The 14,862-nt window shown below is 46.5% G+C and overlaps 1 protein-coding gene across 3 annotated transcripts; it reads left to right on the top strand.

Moving 5' to 3' along the window:
- The first annotated feature begins 174 nt into the window (after positions 1–174).
- LOC118517425 (myosin heavy chain 95F) lies at positions 175–13,573 on the top strand. 3 transcript variants are annotated; one of them, XM_036063549.1, is made up of 14 exons: positions 175–545; positions 5,623–5,723; positions 5,829–6,088; positions 6,163–6,292; positions 6,402–7,391; positions 7,480–7,644; positions 7,740–7,963; positions 8,031–8,661; positions 8,811–9,273; positions 9,338–9,428; positions 9,570–9,709; positions 10,734–10,781; positions 11,504–11,742; positions 11,812–13,573. In XM_036063549.1, the coding sequence occupies exons 3-14, from the start codon at positions 5,831–5,833 to the stop codon at positions 12,201–12,203; spliced, it is 3,771 nt and encodes a 1,256-aa protein (XP_035919442.1). In that variant the 5' UTR covers positions 175–545; positions 5,623–5,723; positions 5,829–5,830; the 3' UTR covers positions 12,204–13,573. The 3 variants fall into 3 exon arrangements, with proteins under 3 accessions (XP_035919442.1, XP_035919432.1, XP_035919451.1); XM_036063539.1 differs by having other exon boundaries at positions 175–848; XM_036063558.1 differs by lacking the exon at positions 10,734–10,781 and having other exon boundaries at positions 175–848; positions 11,812–13,553.
- Positions 13,574–14,862: the final 1,289 nt, after the last annotated feature.

The following is a 14,862-nucleotide window of genomic DNA, read 5'->3' as shown; positions in this document are numbered from 1 at the left end:
GATTTGGAATAACCCCGCAACCTTGTACACTCCACAACTGTCAAACGTTACACAAACCATAGCCGAACCTGGCTTCGGATCCAATCCGCTCCGAACCGGGCCCATCACTATGCGCTGTCAGCGAGTCGCCTTCGTGGAAACTTTTCCAACTGAATTCTCGCTGCCCGTTCATTGCATTCGTACGGTCACACGGGTAGCGGACAAGTTCGCGGCTAGCGCGGTGGTGTTGGTTGCAAGAAACTGTTTTGCCCTTCCAGGCAGTGGACAGTTCGTTTGTTCGAAGCATCCACTGAAACAGCTGTGCTGGGTGCCGTTCAAGAGAAAGGTTGACGAACGATTCGTACTATTTGTGTGCTTTTGATATACATATACCGGTGTTCCGATTCTCCCGGAACTGGTCGAATTGCGTGCCGTTCCTTGGAGGTACAGTGTTGCAGAAGGAGGAGGTGGAGGAAAGCGAACAGATACCCTCCCCAAACATTTCATTGTTTCGTAGGGCTTCCCCGAGGAGTTACTTGGTTGCGCTCCGGCGGTACCTAAACCCGGTGCGTAAGTGTGTGTTCTCGGGTGTCCATTGTGCGTCTTTTCCCCGTGTTTTGTGCGTGTGTGTGTGTGTGTGTGTGTGTGTGCCGTACCGTACGTGTGCTGCTTTTGCGACGAAACCATTTCCACCAATCAACCGCCAACACACAACTCATGTACTCAGACCACTTGCGGATACACACATACATAGACGCGAGCAATTGCATTTCCATACGCCGCTCGGTGCTGCATCATCGTCCCGCAAAACGCCTGCACGGGAGTCCCGTACATACCAACCTTCAAAGAAATTCCCGACATCCAACGAGGTAAGGCAATTTGCAAAGATTCCAAATAGTGTACATAGCGAATAATCATAATAAGTGCTCCTGCTGGCCATGATAACACTTTTTTCAGTTAAAGATACAAAAAAGTGTATTACCTCCTTTTGGTTGCTTGAGTTTTCATCATTCACCGCCATCAGAACTCACCCTCTCGCTCACCTTTGTCGGGCGGGCTTGTCATGCGTTGTGAGCGAGAGGCAGGAAGAGCGCGAGGGTGTGTGTGTGTGCGTGGGAGGGTGGGTGGAGGAGGGATGCATTATCCATTTCGTTCCACCCTACTTTCCCGCTTGGCGTTGGCATGGTGGAAACCCTTTCAACTAAAAGTACTGTGCAACCGTGCGGCCAAACGCCCTTCTTTAACAGCCCGGGAGTTGCGGGTGCACGGTCGAAAAACGGTTGATTTCCTTCTGCTGTTAGTTCTGTGTGTGTGCGTGACAGGGAATGTACCGGAGTTTGATGGTTCCTGCATCTGAAGTGGACCATACGCCACCCACACCACACATACTAATCGGAAAGTCAAGTGGCAAAGTGGTTCACAAAGTGGCCTCAGAACGGACTTCTTTTTTGCTTTTCTGATACTGCTGGGACGGGGGATGGGGTGCGTGAAGGGAGGAGGTGGGGGTGGTTGTGAAGCGACCAAATGTGACACTTGAGGACCGGCCAACATCATCACCGCCACCGTCATCAACGACCGGGAGGGCAGTTATAGATTGTACTCTTTTTTTTCTCTCTTTATTGTTATGTTCCTATTTTCCTTATCGCGAAATCGCGAAATACTTCTACGGTGAACAGGGCCGGCACACGATAGGAACGGTTCTCCCTGCCTTTCTGCAGCACAAACCTTGGACGGTTCCGTTTGCCAAGTGGTACCTGGCCGCCTTGAAAGATAAGAAACAATGCTGGACGCAGAGAGAGAGAGAGAGGGAGAGAGAGAATGCCATCTCCCACCCTTCGATCAGGTCTGTCTTCTAGGGTGCGCCAACCCGACCCAACCCTTTTGTCTTCGTCATCCCGCAAAGCGCCGATTGCTCTTCACCACTTCCTCCCCAAGCCAAACCGATTGGTTCCCATCGCGGTGCAGCGCGGTATCGACAAGCAAAGCAACGACCGGCAAATGGACATTCGTGTACATGGAAAATGAAAAATCGAACCCTCTGCGTGTGCTTGCTGGTCTTACCTTTCCCGAGAGGAGTTTTGCACACATCCACACGTACAAGCGGACGAAGCGGTTACCGAATTTGTGGCCAGCTAATTGTGTGCCCATTTCCTACCGGGAGGAGCCCAGGTTATGCAGCGGAGAGTAGAGGGGTAAAGAGGACGGGCAGCCTAACAAACCTGACGCGCTGGCAAAACGGATGGCCCCAAAACAAGAAAACATAGCGGTTGTTTTGCTTGATCTTCTTGATTTCCTTTTTAAACGTCTTGTTTTTCGTTTAGAGAGAAACCCGCTTATGCCCTATTCCTGCCCGCTAACACTAGGGACTGCTGCAGGATTGCTGGCCAACTCGATGAAATGGTCACTATTTATCATACCAAATAATATAGCTGAACGTCGGTGGGTTATAAATGTAGAAAAGATTCAACAAGCAATCAAGAAATGAGGCCATCGACGCGGATAGAGCGCCACTTCCGGTTTCTTTTTGATTACTTGAAGATTCTCCGTATGAGCTGTTCGTGATAAGGCACCCAGCTTGGGAGTAGACACGGGAAAAAAGAAACATGTGATCAAGATTGGTGCGTTCCAGGAACATAGGCAGTAGCATATCTTTCTTGTAAATTTCCCACCCCAACTGAGCAGGCGGGCGTAAGAGTGCAGGGGGAGACCACCATTTTTTACGAGGTACAATTTCATAAAGTAAGATGCCTTCAGCATGATTGTAACCGCTTTATCTTTTGCCGATCGACGTCAGAGACAGAGGAAGACAGCCGTCAGAGACAGGGTATGTGCAGTGCGCATGGGAAACCCACGTACCCACATGTCTTCTTGAATACTTGCAAGCTTGCTAACACTAATTGTTCAGCTCCATGAGACAGTTACGTGTTTTTTAAGCAAGAGAATAGTTTGTTTCTTCTGTTACGTGGGAGAATAGTTGCTTGTTTATGCTATCCCCAGGACAGAAACATGCTAAACAGCGAAATAATACAACAACAACACACATACCGACCGACCGGATGGAAGAAAAGACAACAAAAACGGTTGCGGTTTCCTCCCGTGGTACGGCTTGCTGGTAGTGTGGCGGGGGTGAGCTCAGCAAAACATTCAACATTGAACTAGAAGCACGAGCTTGGAGAGCAACAACAAAGGTGTGTACTTGTGTGCGAGAAGCATGGGGTGTGGTGGAGAGATGGAGCACGGGGGCCCATACAAATGCACATCCAAATCCGGAACACTGCCCTGCTGGCAATTGTTTATTACCTATATTGCCCACCACCAGCGTGTGCAGCTTACCCCCTACCCCCACACACACACTCACACAAATGCTAACCCCTTCAATTTCAATTTCAACACAATATTGTGCTTGCCACCCGCTCCAACAAACCCATCGTACCGTGTCGAGCCTCGTTTTGCGGCGGCATAAACGCATTCGGCAGGGTTGCAACAGGGACTGGTTGGAAGGCGTCAGGTTTCGACGTCCCTTTGGAAATGACGATGGCGACGACGACACACCGAGGATGTTTCGTTACGTTTGACTGTATTTTACCCAATCATAAACGATCTGTACCCCAGCAGTCAGTGGTGACCAAGCTCTAGTAATGAAATACTGGAAGCTTCGATTCGACTCTTGATAGTTCAAAGTAATCGGAAAGAAAGCCTTACACTATAGACATATTGAAACGAACTCAAAGGGTACAGGAGGATTCAAAGAGGTTGGTTACGATGACTTTGCCCATGGCGCATGACATCATTTGTAAGGCTCTAACGCTTCAAAGGTGTTAAGATCGAATCTAATCTCATCCGACGTTTCCTTCCTATTTGCTACCTTATCAGTAGTAGTCTATATAGAAGAGAAGCAGATATCGCGACGTATAGCGTTAAGGGCTTTAGGTTTTTTTGAAATATTATGTTCAATGGATTAAATTACGGCTCCAACGCACGAACATCTGCATAGAACAGTTAAAAATATTACCACAAACCTGTCGCCTTACTTAGTAATGAAAACCCTACTAAGAACATATGGAAACCATAATAATAATATTTCTCCGAAACGTTTTTGGAAGCCATCTTAAATCAAATTAGGCATGCATTGCGTCGTGCCGTCGTGCATGGTCGTGTTCATATAATATGCTTATAAACCGATATGTTTGATGGGTTCCTATCGTTTAAACAGCACTACCTATTTCTTATGTAGTGCTTACCTTATGTCCCACAAAAGGTTGTTGACCACTGGCAACCAGAATTTCCTGCAGTGATCTATACGCTGAACACTTTCGCGCATTGGGTGAGAATTGATGATTCACACAGTAAATTTGTATAGTGTACAGCATCATACGATCCACTCAAACTCAACCCATCCAAACTGCTTGCCCTCTTCCCACTCCATTTCCTTCTACGATCTATGGCCCAGAACAACTCCAGCTCTTTTTGCATTTGCGCAATAGAAATAGGTTTAGTTTACGGCTTTCAATTTGTAGAATTAAGCCCACAACATATTACCTACACATACAGATAAACACACAAAGGCACACACACACACACACACACACACATATTGTATATACATATATAAAGCTTACTGACGCTTCCAACATCATTATGCTGTGTGTTTGTTTGTGTGGGTTTGTGCACCTTGTGTTAAAAGGGTTGGCAGGGCTAATTGCGAAGCAAACCGGTAAAAAGAGGTCTTTCGTATGTATGTTTTGGATGGTATATTATGCCCTAATCAGGTTAGAGCAAAACCTCACCACAGCCTTCTCAAACTTCTTCGTCACTCAATGCTTCGTTTGCAAAGTGTAAGCTAGAAAAGTATCCAGCAACGGCAATTTTCGTATGCATCTCGAAGGAGCATACAACCGACCGTGATTCACCTATCTTGATCATCATCATCAAACGTGATGGAGAAAAGTTTCTCTACCGTCGCTTTTATCTTCGGGGCTTTTTTCTCTTCCTATTGCGTCGCTTCTGTGCAAGAGCGCGCAACCCCCGCATGCATATATGTGCCCGTCATTGTTGGATGATGTTGCGGCTTGTGATAATGTGGCCGTGGAGCGAACGATCGAGAGTGAAGACCAAGAGCCCACTCCAACAGAGGGCTGAGGAGGGACCGCTACAGATAGTGGTGGAGCGGGCGAGTGAGAGAGACACATTTTCCATTTTCAACATTTCCCTCCACATCGGCGGCAACCGCGCAAGTACGATCGTTGACCGATCGGTCGGTGAAGCAGCGAAAAGAAGCCATAACGAATATTGGAAAAGCGTGCCTTTTTCCCTTAAAAGCGAACGCTTCCGCGTGTGTGTGTGTATGTGTGTGTGCGTATGCTGGTGGTGGTAGTCCGGACGGTCGCTGTTTTGTTGTGGTTCCAAAAGCCACCGGTTTTTGGTAAATGTGTTTTTATTCACTTCACTTCCGCAACCGAGCAAAACAAGCGCAAAACGGGGGAAAGGAGAGAAGATGTGTCTGAGCGGAGGTGAAAACTCCACGTTCCAGTTTTCCCCTCATTCAAGCTTTTTAATTTCAAATGGGTTTGTGATTTCTCTTTTTCCCTGTACCGTACGACGACGATGGCGTGGGGTTACCGTGGGGTCGTTTCATCTCGGCAGCTGCAACACACGAGCTTCGACGCGTTATCGACGTGTAGCAACATTCCAGACTCCCGACTAGAGGCCACTGTCCCAGCGGCCTGCCAAAACTACCGGTACAAGTAAGTGTGTCCATTTTTTGTATTCGTTTCATCCCTGCTAGCATGTACATGAACTAACATTCTGTTTTCATTTCCATTTTTCTGGATGCTGGATGATGTACACAGAGATGTTAGACTCACAGCTGGTGTGGGCACGCGATATACAGGATGGCTACATACAGGGACGCATCATCGAGATCGGTGCGTCCGAGTATGAGGTGCAGCCGGTGGATGGAAAGCAGCCGAAACGGAGCTGTATCCCGGAGGACATCTTTCCCTCCTGCGAGCGACCCTCGGACAATGATGACAACTGCGAGCTAATGTTTCTGAACGAGGCGACCCTGCTCGATAACATACGGAACCGATACTACAAAGATAAGATTTATGTAAGTAATTATTCTTTTTACATAAGACTCGAGAGATTATCAAGTTTGGGTCTCGAATTTTCTTCAAATCCCAGACCTATGTAGCAAACATCCTGATCGCCGTCAATCCGTACAAGGAAATACCGGATCTTTACTCAAACGCAACGCTGAAGCGATACAGCGGTAAATCGATCGGTGAACTTCCGCCCCACGTATACGCAATCGGTAAGACGGACGCGCTTGAACTACGCTTAGTAAGTGGCTCACTGATATGTTTTCTCTATTTTTTTCATTTCTTCCCGCTCACTCCTGCTGTTCCGCCGCCCCATTACAGCCGATAAAGCGATCCGTGATATGCGCGTGCTGAAAATTTCCCAATCGATCATCGTTTCGGGCGAATCCGGTGCGGGCAAGACGGAAAGCACCAAGTATCTGCTCAAGTTCCTGTGCGATTCGGTAGCCGCTGCCGGTCCGATCGAGCAAAAGATACTGGACGCGAACCCGATACTGGAAGCGTTCGGCAATGCGAAAACGACTCGCAACAACAACAGTTCGCGGTTTGGCAAATTCATCGAGGTGCACTACGACAAAAAGTGCCAGGTTGTGGGTGGCCACATCTCCCACTATCTGCTGGAGAAGAGCCGCATCTGCACGCAGAGCGCCGACGAACGGAACTACCATGTGTTTTATTTGCTGTGTGCGGGCGCACCACCGGCATTGCGCGAACGGCTTGCCCTCACTAAACCGGATGACTACCGGTATCTGTGTGGGTGTACGCAGTATTTTACGCACCCTAACACTGAATCACGCATACCGGCGGGGTACAAATCGCGCGTACACACTACGAAAGGACCACTGAAGGATCCGATACTGGACGATTACGAAGATTTCCGGCAGCTAGACGAAGCGCTTGGACGTTTGGGATTGAGCGAGGCGGAACGGACGCAAATCTACTCGCTTGTAGCGGCGGTACTGCATCTCGGCAACATTCGGTTCGAGGAAAATCCGGAAGATTCGAACGGTGGGTGCCGGATTACGCAGGATTCGCAAACTTCGCTAAATGTGACCGCACGGCTGATCGGGGTGGATCCGTCCGAGCTGCGCCAAGCCCTGATGTCGCGCGTAATGAAGAGCAAGGGTGGTGGTATCAAGGGCACGGTCATTATGGTGATGCTGAAGGTGTACGAGGCGAACAATGCGCGTGACGCATTGGCCAAAGCCCTCTACTCCAAGCTGTTCGATCACATCGTGGCGCTCATCAATCAGAACATTCCCTTCCAGGCGTCTAGTTACTATATCGGTGTGCTCGACATCGCTGGTTTCGGTAATATATTCGTTGTGTTGTGTTAGTTTGTGTGTGTGTGTGTTTTGAGATTAACACTTTCATCCTTTATGGTCTCATATTTGGACAGAATATTTCACGGTTAACTCGTTCGAGCAGTTTTGCATCAACTACTGCAATGAAAAGTTGCAAAAGTTTTTTGACGACAACATCCTAGCGGCGGAACAGGTTCTGTATGCGCGCGAGGGTCTCAATGTGCCGGAGATTAAGTACACCGACAATCAGGACATTATCGGTAAGGCGTATGAGAAAGCATAATATTCATATTCGTTTAGTTTTCTCAGTGTAATACATTTTTCCTCCTTCTTTTCTGCTACTCTACTTGATTAGAGCTGATTGAGTCCAAATCGAACGGTATATTCACGCTGCTGGATGAAGAATCGAAGCTGCCGAGACCGTCGTACGCACATTTTACGAACGAAGTACATTCCGCCTGGAACGGTCACTATCGGCTATCGTTCCCGCGCGCTTCCCGACTCAAAGCGCACCGTTCGTTGCGCGATGATGAAGGTTTTTTGGTTCGCCATTTTGCTGGTGCCGTGTGCTACAATACGGTATGATAGATTTCCCCGCTTTTGCTTGTGCGTCAACGCTAATCTTTACCATGCCTTCATTTCGCAGAACCAATTCATCGAGAAGAACAACGACGCGCTCCATGCGTCCCTGGAAGGGTTGGTGCAGGAGTCGGAAAATGCGTTGCTGAACGCACTATTCAGTGGCGGCGGCAAGCTGATGAACGTGGGCAAGCTTTCGTTTATTTCGGTCGGTTCAAAGTTTCGGTCGCAGCTAAGCGAGCTGCTGGAGAAGCTGCGCAGCAACGGCACGAACTTTATACGCTGCATCAAACCGAATAGCCGCATGATCGATCACGAGTTCGAGGGTAGCCTGGCGTTGGCACAGCTCAAGTACTCCGGCACCAATTCGGTGCTGGAGCTGATGGAGTACGGCTACCCGTCACGCGTGCCGTTCAACGAGCTGTACAACATGTACAAGAGCTACCTGCCGCCGGAGCTGGCGCGGCTACCGCCGCGTACGTTCTGCGAGGCAATGTTGATGTCGCTGAAACTCAACTCGAACGAGTTTAAGTTCGGTATCACGAAGGTGTTCTTCCGGCCGGGCAAGTTCGTGGAGTTCGATCGGATCATGCGCTCAGATCCGGAGAATCTGAAGGCAATTGTGGCGAAGGTGAAGAAGTGGTTGATCCGTTCGCGCTGGATCAAATCGGCGTTCGCAGCGATATGCGTCATCAAACGTAGGCACCCAATCACTAGATATATAATCGGTCTTTACTTTGCTTTTTATTTTCGTTTTTTTACAGTTTCAAGCAGCAGCAACAAAAATCATCGGTTCTTCTTCCACTGATTGCTTTTTTTTTCTCCATTGTCTCAATTTTGTTTGCAGTGAAAAACCGCATCATCTTCCGAAACAAATCGGTTGTAGTGCTACAGAAAGCGGTCCGTGGCTATCTGGTGCGCAAACAACACCAGCCCCGCTACCGGGGCATCATGAAGATCAAGGCCGTCGAGCATAATTTGCAGAAGATGCACGCGATTGCGGAGCAGCTGAAAACGGATCGCGAAAAGATGCAGGCCAACATTCGTGACGTGCAGGCGATGCTGAAGGTGGCGATCGAGAAGATACGTAACAATCCGAAGATAGGTGCGGCAGCTATCGATCGCCAGTACGCGGAAATTATGCATAGCATCGATACGAACATGAAGCTGATCAATGCGCGCCTGCAGGAGCAACGCAATGCCGAAGAGCAGGAGCGACTGAACAAGATAAAGCTCGCGCTGGAAGCTGAGCGTCGTGCCAAGGAGGAAGAATTGCGTCGCCTCAAGGAGGAGGAAGAAAATAGAAAAAAGTAAGTAAATGTGATGCTGTGGTGTGTGTTTTGTTATCGTTTAAAAATGCACAATTATTCGCAGGAAAACGGAGATCGAGGCACGCCGCAAGGAGGAGGAAGCCAAACGCCTCCGGCAGGAAGGCGAAGATCGGAAGGCTGCCCTTGCCCTACAGGTACTGTCATCCGCACTAGCGTTAAGTACGGCCGCTAAAGAACTCAGGTCACTGCTCGACCAAGAAGCACGCGAAAAACAGCTTCCAGCGCCCATTTACGCCACACACGCTAATCGGTACTCTGTTCTACCACCTACTCAGGCGCAGCTGGAAAAGGAAGCGCAGGAAGACATTCAGTATCGGCAGCAACTGGAGCAGGAACGGCGCGACCACGAGTTGGCCCTCCGGCTGGCTCAGGAATCGAACGGACAAGTCGAGGACAGTCCGCCTGCGTTGAGAAAGTATGCAACAATCGTATGACGTACTCAGCGCACCCAACAACGCTGCACGCCATGCTATATCGGCATCTCTCTGTTTGTGTGTGTCTGTAGTTAAGCACTAACATCTGCGAGGTGTGCGTGTGCAACGTCTGTCTCCTTCCAATCGTCCCTAGTCTCGCTACTAGTTGCCTCTAACATTGGTGCTTCGCTGTTTCCTTTGGTGTCGGCGTTGTTGTATTTGTCCCACACCGCTTGTACATTTGAATAGCGTCGTATTGGAGGATTAGTTTAAACGTGGTGATTCGTCGGGGCTAAACATAAGTAGTTTTATCTGTACATATTAGTACTCATCCATTAACTTTCCAGCGTTCCCGTACCCTTCTTGCCACCCATTCCTAAGTTGCTTCAACTGATCCACAATTGTTTTTCGAATAACACAACTCAAACGATAGGCTTGTCTCCCCTACTCACACTCGTAATAATTTCTCGCCCTCCCCCATTCCTTCGAACTCTTTAGAGAAACTGTCTTGCTGTAGTAACGTAAGCATTTTGCAGAAAAAGATTAAGGCTTCTAACCACAACCTTATTCGGCCTAGTCTCCAGGCAGATGGATAGGCTTCTCACACAATTCATGATTATCGTTTTACTCTAGACTGGTTGAGTTTTTCGCCTATTATAAAAAAGTCACTGGACAATACGGCATCAGTCCGTATTCATTAATAACTAAAATAAATAAAAAAAGCCACTAAAATTTTTAACCAATGCTCGCATTCGCAAAAAAAAGCTTCTAAGAAGTCTAGCTGATGCACAATACGGCGTCAAGCCGTAGTACTGGGGGTGATGCTTGCATTTAAATTGTAACGCTCGGGGTTGTTGCTATTCGCTGGTCGTATCTTTGGTCTGAGTAATGGAAAATTTGTTCGTTGACCAGTCATCCAAACTATCTATTCAACACCTCACCCTACTGCACTACTACCTCACCGATCACGAATTTCTTTTTTTAACTTTGTTTGTTTCAATGCATTCTTCAACCCCCATTCTCCAGCGGTACGCCAGAGGTCACGCCATTGGGCAACGCAAACCGATTGATAAGGTACATTGTAAAATACTACATTACACCCACCACACAAACAAACACACAGAAAACCTCCCCTGAACACAAGAAACAACACGAAACGTACAAAATATTTCCGTACTTGCGTTTTTTTTTCGTTTTCGTTTTCGTTTTCCGTTACTGTTTTCGTGAAAATATTCCGTTTTTTGTTTTGTAATTGTATCATTTTGTTTTATTTTTATTTTTTCTGTATTTTTTTGTTTTACTTTTACGTTTCGTTTTTGTTAGTTTTTAATATTTTATTATTTTTTCCCCCTTTTTCGGATGTAATAACCCCTTTCGATGCCACCTTGCAGGTTGAGTACGAAAATGCTAAGAGAGAGATGGAACCGTTTATAGAATTTTCGGTCATTTACAGATTTTTCCATGTACAAAAAAAAATGTTCCTGTACCTGTACATACGTAAATCAAGATCGTGTGTATTTTGTGTGACAAATTTTTTTTTTTTTTGTTTTTCTTTTATAAACCTCCTTATAAAAATCAAACACTAATTTGTTTGCCATTCGAACCCCATCTTGAGGCGCATCATCACCTTTGCCACTTTTGTATACAACTTTCTCTCCGTTTTACATCTGATCGCAAACTCATATGAAAGATGGCAAAAGTGGTGATGTCCATCCACATATAAAATGTTACAAACATATAATATTTGTTACTGTAATTAATTTGGCGTTCCGATTCACCTTCTTCAAACATGGCAGATCGGAAGCAATCCGTGCTCAACAGCAGCTGGTTGAAAAGCAGAAGCACGATCTATCGAAATGGAAGTACTCGGAGCTGCGGGACGCGATCAACACCAGCTGTGACATCGAGCTGCTGGAGGCCTGTCGCCACGAATTCCACCGCCGACTGAAGGTGTACCATGCCTGGAAGGCAAAGAACCGCAAGCGCACGACGATGGACGAGAATGAGCGGGCCCCGCGCAGCGTCATGGAAGCGGGTAAGTAGTAGTAAGCCGTTGAGTTCGCTCATTCATTCGCTAATCACGTTTTTGTCCACCTCACTCTAGCGGCACGTTCCGGTCCACCGAGACTGACGCCGAAGCAGGAGATCGTACCGACCGGAAGCGTCCATCGCTACTTCCGCATACCGTTCGTGCGACCAACCAATGGTAGCGGCCCGGAAGTGGGAACCGTTGCCGCTAATGCGGACGACAGCAAACGCAGCTGGTGGTACGCCCACTTCGACGGTCAGTATGTCGCCCGGCAGATGGAGCTGCACACGGACAAGCCGCCGATTCTGCTCGTGGCCGGTAAGGATGACATGCAGATGTGCGAGTTGAGCCTGGAAGAAACTGCACTGACACGCAAGCGTGGGGCAGAAATCCTGGAGCATGAGTTTAATCGCGAGTGGGAACAGCACGGTGGCAAACCGTACAGTCGATTGAGTCCAAGGAAGTAGTAGTAATTCCACCGGTAATGCGGTACGCAGGAATACTGGATTTTAGCTAAATTAATGTCCAACCCGCTGGACGAACACACACACACACACACACACACACACACACACACACACACACACACACACACACAGGCAGGTGCTTCCACCCGGGGCCAATGTATATGGATATACATACACCTTGCCCGGGGCAAGCCCGTGATGATTTGTGGCGCGACATTCACTAACACTTGACGTATTATTAATCAGTATCCTTTATTCCTTTGATTACTTTCCACCATTATTACCGTAACTTTTACTACGCGAATGGAGTATTGTATTGATGTATTACTATTATGATTAATACTAGTAGTGGTAAAGGTGCGATTCCGGATGAAAAAACATATTCTCCGGAACATTCTTCCATCCTCTTTCTCGCTTTCTCTCTGGCGAGAGAATTTAGTATGCCTTTCCAACTGACCATTTAAACCACGTCTTCGGTCACTTCGTACAGCACCATGCGCCAAACCCCTTACCACGGTTGCTAGCAAAGAGTAGAAATCTTCCAGTTGCATTCTTCTAATTCCTACAACTTCCCAATAACGCCTAGCTAAAACGGTGCTATTTAAATACATCCCTTCCAACCACCTTACCGTATTGTGCACTATGCACTGGATTGGAAGGTGTAGCTCGCTTGGAAATGGGACAACAATTGTGAACATTTTATAGACTTGTCGTGCAAAACGATTTGCATTCATTCCTTACGAACACTTACACCAAGTTTCTGTACGGTGCGTGTATGCGGTGTCTTGGTTAGGTGCCTTTTTAACAGTAAACGAAACGATAATTAATATAAATAAATAATAGATATGTTACAATGGTTTGTGCAAGCAAAGGAAGGGCCCCGATACGACAAAAACCTGCAAACTCCAGGATTCCGTAATGCAGGAATTGGAATTCGCGTTGGTACAAGAAGAAGACGAAGAAGCGTGAGATGTGTGTAACTATATGTGTGTTTTGCGTTTTGTGAGGATAATCAAAAAGATGAACAAAAGAAGAGAGGAAAGTAAAAAAACATAAAAGCAAGAGAATTTAAACAAAAGGAGAAAAAAAAGGAAGCAACTAATAACGTCTAACGTTTCCCCCCCCTCGAGACTGGTTTTTACTGCTACTTGCTATTGATCAACATTTATTATATTATAATTAATCTATATGGATTTACTTGGCTGAATTGAGATGATGATACAAAACCAGAATTTAATAGGAGAATTTATTTTGAATGCTATATTTAAAAATGCATAAAAAAAACTACAACCGAAGGCTAATACTACAAATAAATACAAACCGATATGGGTGATTTCAAAACAAAATAAATGCGGTTGGGGTGTTACAAATTGTTCTAGTTGCATGTGTCCCGAATCATCCGAATTGTATCACTTGATAAAATTTGTATTTGCTTGTTAATTTAATGGTAAAAAGGTAAAATAGAGTCCCAAACAAAGATTTGACAGTTCGAAAATGGTCAGGGCTATTGCACACGCGATGCGTGTTTTGTCAATCGGAGGGGGGATGTTTGTTTACATTTTGCATTTGGATTGTTACTGTGCAGGGAAGTGATCGTTTATTTTCCTCGACCTTTTTTATGATTTAAGACTAATGAAGAGCCTATATTGGTTGCTGTTTTAAATTGTTTCAGTTATATTCTACGATACGTTAATGATACGTCGCATACATTTGGTGAAAACGAGTTTGGGCTGCGCGTGGACACTTTGCTGCTTTGCTGCGGGCCGGTTTAACTTCCGGTCGGATGTTTGTTACCGGAGGATGCAGAGGTGGCTGTTTATAGCAACAGTGGCCGCACCGTAACCAGCGCTAGCATCTATGACGATGCGCCTTAACAGCCGGCAATTCTATCAGTATGCGTTTCATACTGGTGTACTGGTGGTACAATGTGCAACCGAATTCTTTCCATCGCCGGAAGCAGCAGCATCCCGTTGGATGTTTGTCCCCGGATTGATAAATGATAAATGAAAATGAGATAAATGTGATTAATCAGTAATAAAAGATGTGATCGTACACCTAACGCGGTCGTGTTTTAAACATCTTTTAATGTGAGACATCCGAAACCGTTTTGGTAATTAGGCTCTAGTGGATCCGGGTGTGTTGTATTCTTTAACTTTTTAACGGATGTAACGTTATGCAATCACCGGAAAGGATCGGCGGAAGCCTATCATACAGAAAATTACGTACGATATTCATATATCTGTCCTGCTTTACAAGCCGTCTACCATGCTGATCGATTTCCTTGCAAGCTGGGCAGGTCATTCTATTTTAACATTACAGGATCGCAGTCTAACACATGGCGGTAGGTACCGGCTGCGTTAAGGTAAAAGGTTCGTGCCCTCGTCTCTGATTCTACTGGAATTTCGAACCGTTTAGCAGTTCGTACGTTAATTAAACGGACCGGCTAGCTTACTGGCTCAACAACTGGCGCCTAACAGTGGACCTTGTGCTTGCTGATCATTATTTCAAAGTTGAATAAGACGGACAGCCTGCCTTTATTCAACAGACTCCTAATAATTTCTTTCCATCCATCCGAAGAAAAAGTAAAAATTTTATCAAAAATTGAATATACAAGTCGTTTCTGAATTCTGAAAAATATTTTTTTCATGCTCACCTTCCT

This window comes from Anopheles stephensi, chromosome X (assembly GCF_013141755.1).
Source record: "Anopheles stephensi strain Indian chromosome X, UCI_ANSTEP_V1.0, whole genome shotgun sequence".
NCBI lineage: Eukaryota > Metazoa > Arthropoda > Insecta > Diptera > Culicidae > Anopheles > Anopheles stephensi.
Note: the sequence above shows the minus strand (reverse complement) of the source record. Positions and strands in the feature narration are given on the sequence as shown.